The sequence below is a fragment of the Triticum aestivum genome, chromosome 4B, assembly GCF_018294505.1.
Source record: "Triticum aestivum cultivar Chinese Spring chromosome 4B, IWGSC CS RefSeq v2.1, whole genome shotgun sequence".
Taxonomy (NCBI): Eukaryota; Viridiplantae; Streptophyta; class Magnoliopsida; order Poales; family Poaceae; genus Triticum; species Triticum aestivum.
Window position 1 is genome coordinate 641,123,666 of NC_057804.1, and position 6,937 is coordinate 641,130,602.

The 6,937-nt window shown below is 49.1% G+C and overlaps 1 protein-coding gene across 1 annotated transcript; it reads left to right on the forward strand.

Annotated features, from left to right (window-relative positions):
• Positions 1–204: 204 nt before the first annotated feature.
• On the forward strand, positions 205–4,251 carry LOC123093783 (nucleotide pyrophosphatase/phosphodiesterase). The gene is made up of 10 exons (XM_044515836.1): positions 205–497; positions 1,470–1,561; positions 1,662–1,728; positions 1,818–1,937; positions 2,057–2,279; positions 2,383–2,464; positions 2,578–2,710; positions 2,815–3,020; positions 3,116–3,241; positions 3,342–4,251. The coding sequence occupies exons 1-10, from the start codon at positions 309–311 to the stop codon at positions 3,955–3,957; spliced, it is 1,854 nt and encodes a 617-aa protein (XP_044371771.1). The 5' UTR covers positions 205–308; the 3' UTR covers positions 3,958–4,251.
• Positions 4,252–6,937: the final 2,686 nt, after the last annotated feature.

Below are 6,937 nucleotides of genomic sequence, written 5' to 3' on the forward strand. Positions count from 1 at the left end.
AGCACGAGGTGCACGGGTGCTAAAAAACAAGAGGATTAGATGTCGACATCCATGGGATGACGTGCTTCGCCAGGTACCACTTGGAATAACCATTTTTGAACATACCGGCCGCTACCACATGGAGTAGTACTATGTAATTACCATTTTTTACATATACTGTCACTGTGATGGCCCCGGGCCGGGGCCCCCTCTCCTGCCACTTGGCTACATATAGGCCGGCAGCCATGGCGTACGCTGGACACACACCAGCCTGGGCACAGTGGAAGGAGCGGCTGCCAGCGCGCACGAGCTACAGCTGAAGCAGAGGCATGGGGATGGCGCATGTCGCCCTGGCAGCGGTGCTGGCCATGGCGGCAGCGGCGGCGACGGTGAGCGCGTCGCCGGCCCTGGGGGTCCAGCCGCTGTCCAAGATCGCCATCCACAAGGCCACCGTTCACCTTGACCTCCACCGCTCCTCCGCGTACGTGCGGGCGACGCCGGCAGTGCTCGGCGGCCAGGTATGTAAAGCTAATTGATCAGCTACTTTATCAATGTTTATCTGCCTAATCTGACCGACGGAACAGATAACAGCTCTGTCGGGCCATGCTGGCTTCGGGTTTGCAGTTTGGAATGCAATGGTTGCAGTAGCACAGTGTGCTAGTTGGATCTCACTACATCCAAGGACAGAACTAGCAAAACAGTACTGTATTTAGGAACTAATAACACGGAAATTTGATGTATTTGGACTATAAATCTATAATGGTGCTGCTAAGTGGTAACCACATAGCGCTGGCGCTACTCACACGTTGGGAATTTTGAGAGCAGACAGCCGACCCATTGTCCATTGATCTGTCCTAGTTCATTTGCTTCCCAAATGTTCAGGGGACATCTTATACAACAAAATGAAACAATAAGATTTGCCAACTTTTAATTGAATGGCCGACACAAAATTGCTAAGCTTACAGGTTTAAGCTTCCAATCACGTGATGGCACGTCAGCCCATACTTAGTAATCTTATCCGTCTGTAGCATTACTGGCGACCCACAGTACCAAATGATGCAAAGAATGGTGACAAACAGAGCCACTTGTCCATTAGATATGGGACCCCTCCCCTCACTACGTGACAATTGCAGATTTGCTAGTTGCAGCTTTTGATTTGATTAGTATTAGTCTGCTTGTTTACGAATCAGGACACTGTCACCATGGATACGCCGGATGACTTTGTCCTGCTGATTCTGTGCATGTGTAGATAACAAAAGGCATCTTGTTAGCTTAGCATCTCATAGTTGCACCGGCTTGGCTGATTATTAAACTAGCTACACATAAAAGCCAAAAGAAAGTGCACAAAACAACGGACCGTGACGTGAAGCCCCTATTGTCTATAGAAAATTGTCATTAATCATCTACTACATGACATAAACAGCAGGTAGATCGAGTAATAAACAATGAATCTAAGCAACTCAGAATTTAGAGCTGAATGCATCTGACAGGACGAGGACACTGTGTGGGTCACCGTCAAGTACGGCTGGGATAACCCTACCCCCGACGACTGGATCGCCGTCTTCTCCCCCGCCGATTTCATGTAAGAATTCCCCCCTTGACATTCCAAATTTCCAAGCATAATAAATTCAAGTTCTAATTCCTGTTGGATCCTCTGGCTTGCGTCTCTTGTGCGTGTGCAGCTCGGGCACGTGCCCTAACCCTGAGAGGTACCCCGCCGAGCCGCTGCTCTGCACGGCGCCTATCAAGGTCAGTTGGTTAACTAACCAAGATGAAATTTCATGACAACCATATGCCAACATGGCCATGAATCATGATATATTGGTGTGTGACTGCAGTATCAGTACGCCAACTACTCGGCGAACTACCTCAAAGGTGGCAAGGGCACCATCCGGCTCCAGCTCATCAACCAGCGCGCCGACTTCTCCTTCGCCCTCTTCACCGGCGGCCTCGAAAACGTAACCACTCCCGATCCGAACCTACTGTTCTAGCATGTGCAATTTCTACGTAAGTGGAGCCAATGAGGATCTGAAATTGTGAGCGCCCGTTGGCTGTGGGTTCCCTTTACTTTTTGCAGCCGAAGCTGGTGTCGGTGTCAAAGGTGGTGGTGTTCAAGAACCCCAAGGCGCCGGTGTTCCCGCGGCTGGCGCAGGGCAAGACCCACGACGAGATGACCGTGACGTGGACCAGCGGCTACGACGTCAGCGAGGCCTACCCGTTCGTGGAGTGGGGCATGGTCGGCGCCGCCGGCACGCGCACGCCCGCCGGGACGCTCACCTTCAACCGCGGCAGCATGTGCGGTACGTACGTATGTGGAGCATCAACTCAGATCATACATGCACGGGCAAGAAGATAGAAGGTTCACCGTGCTATTTTGTTTTGTTTTGGTTGTTTATTATCCAGGCGAGCCGGCGCGAACGGTTGGGTGGAGAGAACCCGGGTTCATCCACACGGCGTTCATGAGGAACCTGTGGCCCAACAAAGAGTACGTCGTAGGCAGATGTGTTACCGAGGAGAATGATAGAGTCGTCCTTGACAAATGCTCAAATGATCAGGTTAATTTATCCAACATCGGTTGGTTTGTGAATTGTGATTTAGGTACTTCTACAAGATTGGGCATGAGCTCTCCGACGGAACCGTGGTGTGGGCTAAGCCCTACACCTTCCGGGCACCGCCAACCCCCGGCCAGAACTCGCTGCAGCGCATCATCGTCTTCGGTGACATGGGAAAGGTACAATTGAATGTGTCTCTCTTAATGTGTATCGCACGCATGACAATTTCACTTCATTTTACATGATTTTTTTTACATATGGTACACATGGTTTGGTCTTTCAGGCGGAGAGGGACGGATCAAACGAGTTCGCCAACTACCAGCCAGGATCGCTCAACACGACGGATAGGTTGATTGAAGATCTGGACAACTACGACATCGTCTTCCACATCGGCGACATGCCCTACGCTAACGGGTACCTCTCGCAGTGGGACCAGTTCACCGCACAGGTTGCCCCCATCAGCGCCAAAAAGGCCTACATGGTTGCAAGGTACATCATGCCATGACCATGTTGGTATGGAGTAGTGCCATGTTAACAAATGGCATGCTGGGAGCTTATTACTAATCCTCGCCTTGCGTGTGCAGTGGCAACCACGAGAGGGACTGGCCCAACACCGGTGGGTTTTTCGACGTCGAGGACTCCGGCGGCGAATGCGGCGTGCCCGCCGAGACCATGTACTACTACCCAGCCGAAAACAGAGCAAACTTTTGGTAAGCACCTAGAAATCGAATGGTTTCTTGTAAAATTCATATGAAAATATTGGGTGGTTAATTTCAAGTGACAAAATGGCTATCATCGATGAATCTAAAGGTACAAGGTGGACTATGGGATGTTCCGGTTCTGCGTGGCGGACTCGGAGCACGACTGGCGGGAGGGGACTCAACAGTACAAGTTCATCGAGGAATGCCTCTCCACGGTGGACCGCAAGCACCAGCCGTGGCTCATCTTCACGGCGCACAGGGTGCTCGGCTACTCCTCCAACTCGTGGTACGCCGACCAGGGCTCCTTCGAGGAGCCAGAGGGCCGGGAGAGCCTGCAGAAACTGTGGCAGAAGTACCGCGTCGACATTGCCTACTTCGGCCACGTCCACAACTACGAGCGTACATGCCCACTCTACCAGAGCCAGTGCGTCAACAACGAGAAGAGCCACTACTCGGGCACCATGAACGGGACCATCTTCGTCGTGGCCGGCGGCGGCGGTAGCCACCTGTCGGAGTACACCACGGCGATCCCCAAGTGGAGCATATTCAGGGATCACGACTACGGGTTCACCAAGCTGACGGCCTTCAACCACTCGTCGCTTTTGTTTGAGTACATGAAGAGCAGCGATGGCAAGGTCTACGACTCCTTCACCATCCACAGGGACTACCGTGACGTGCTCAGCTGCGTGCACGACAGTTGCTTCCCCACCACACTCGCTAGCTGATGGTCTGGCCGTTCATGGAGGGTCATGCAATAAAATTGGTAAGCCGCACAATTTATATGTACTAATAAACAAATCTCGTGGGCGTGAGTACCTGGTGTCCAACCGTCATGGAGTATCGAGCAATAAAATTGGTCAGCTGCACTATTTATACGTGCTAATAAAAAGATCTCGTGGGTATGAGTTGGTGTTAGATGTGCGCATACTAATCATACAAGAGGCAGGTGTATGCTAATTATGCTTTGTAACTCCTTGATATTATATTATGGAATGATAAAAGCATCATTTATCGAAAAATAGAGCTACCTTCTTCTGTAGAATTCTCAAATTTTAATCGAATGTTTTTTACTTCGACTTCACTCAGAAAAAATAAATCAGTCTGATCGCGTGTTGTGACCTTCCTCCTACTTTGTGTATGTTGTTGGGGAACACGGTAATTTCAAAAAAAAAATTCTACGATCACGCAAGATATATCTAGGTGATGCATGGCAACGAGAGGGGAGAATGTGTCCATGTACCCTCGTAGACCGAAAGCGGAAGCATTTCAATAACGCGGTTGATGTAGTCGAACGTCTTCGCGATCCAACCGATCCAAGTACCGAACATACGGCACCTCCGCGTTCAGCACACGTTCAGCTCGATGACGTCCCTCGTGCTCTTGATCTAGTTCAGGATGAGGGTGAGTTCCGTCAGCACGACGGTGATGATGATGCTACCGGCGCAGGGCTTCACCTAAGCACTACGATGGTATGGTCGAGGTGTGTAACTGTGGGGGGAGGGGGCACCGCACACGGTAGGGAGAGAAACTTGTGTGTTCTAGGGTGCCCCTGCCCCCGTATATAAAGGAGCAAGGGGAGGCCGGCCGGCCCTCCTTAGCAGGCCCCCAAGAGGGGAATCCTACTAGGACTCCAAGTCTTAGTAGGTTTCCACCAAGAGGGAGAGAGGGGGGAGGAAGGAGAGGGAGAGGGAGAAGGAAAGGGGGGCGCCGCCCCCCTCCTAGTCCAATTCGGACCCAAGGGGGAGGGGGCGCACGGCCTTCCCTGGCCGCCCCTCTCTCTCTCTCTCTCTCTCCACTAAGGCCCATCGAGTCCCATTAGTTCCCTTGGGGGTTCCGATAACCCTCCGACACTCTGGTTTTATCCGAAACTTCTCCGGAACACTTCTGGTGTCCAAATATAGCCGTCCAATATATTAATCTTTATGTCTCGACCATTTCGAGACTCCTCGTCACGTTCGTGATCTTATCCGGGACTCCGAACAAACTTCGGTCATCAAAAACACATAACTCATAATACATATCGTCATCGAACGTTAAGTGTGCGGACCCTATGGGTCAGAGAACTATGTAGACATGACCGAGACTCGTCTCCGGTCAATAACCAATAGTGGAACCTGGATGCTCATATTGGTTCCTACATATTCTAGGAAGATCTTTATCGGTTAAACCGCATAACAACATACGTTGTTCCCTTTGTCATCGGTATGTTACTTGCCCGAGATTCGATCGTCGGTATCATCATACCTAGTTCAATTTCGTTACCGGCAAGTCCCTTTACTCGTTCTATAATACTTCATCCCACAACTAAACCATTAGTTACAATGCTTGCAAGGCTTATAGTGATGAGCATTACCGAGAGGGCCCAGAGATACCTCTCCTAAACACGGAGTGACAAATCCTAATCTCGATCTATGCCAACCCAACAAACACCTTCGGAGACACCTGTAGAGCACCTTTGTAATCACCCTTTTACGTTGTGACGTTTGGTAGCGCAAAAAGTGTTCCTTCGGTATTCGGGAGTTGCATAATCTCATAGTCTGGAGAACATGTATAAGTTATGAAGAAAGCAGAAGCAATGAAACTGTATCGATCATAATGCTAAGCTAACGGATGGGTCATGTCCATCACATCATTCTCCTAATGATGTGATCCCGTTTATCAAATGACAACACATGTCTATGGTCAGGAAACATAGCCATCTTTGATTAACGAGCTAGTCAAGTAGAGGCATACTAGGGACAATATGTTTTGTCTATGTATTCACACATGTACTAAGTTTTCGGTTAATACAATTCTAGCATGAATAATAAACATTTATCATGAAATAAGTAAATAAATAATAACTTTATTATTGCCTCGAGGGAATATTTCCTTCAGTCTCCCACTTGCACTAGAGTCAATAATCTAGATTACATAGTAATGATTCTAACACCCATGGAGCTTTGGTGTTGATCATGTTTTGCTCGTGGAAGAGGCTTAGTCAACGAGTCTGCAACATTCAGATCCGTATGTATCTTGCAAATCTCTATGTCCCCTTCTGACACTTGATGACGGATGGAATTGAAGCGTCTCTTGATGTGCTTGGTTCTCTTGTGTAATCTGGATTCCTTTCCCAAAGCAATTGCACCAGTATTGTCACAAAAGATTTTCATTGGACCCGATGCACTAGGTATGACACCTAGATCGGATATGAACTCCTTCATCTAAACTCCTTCATTTGCTGCTTCCGAAGCAGCAATGTACTCCGCTTCACACATAGATCCCACCACAACGCTTTGCTTGGAACTGCACCAACCAACAGCTCCTCCATTCAATAAAAATACGTATCCGGTTTGCGACTTAGAGTCATCCGGATCAGTGTCAAAGCTTGCATCGATGTAACCGTTTACGACGAGCTCTTTGTCACCTCCATAAACGAGAAACATATCCTTAGTCCTTTTCAGGTATTTCAGGACGTTCTTGACCGTTGTCCAGTGCTCCACTCCGGGATTACTTTGCTACCTCCCTGCTATGCTTATAGCAAGGCACACATCAGGTCTGGTACACAGCATTGCATACATTATAGAACCTATGGCTGAAGCATAGGGAATGACTTTCATTTTCTCTCTATCTTCTGTAGTGGTCGGGCATTGGGTCTGACTCAACTTCACACCTTGTAACACAGGCAAGAACCCTTTCTTTGACTGATCCATTTTGAACTTCTTC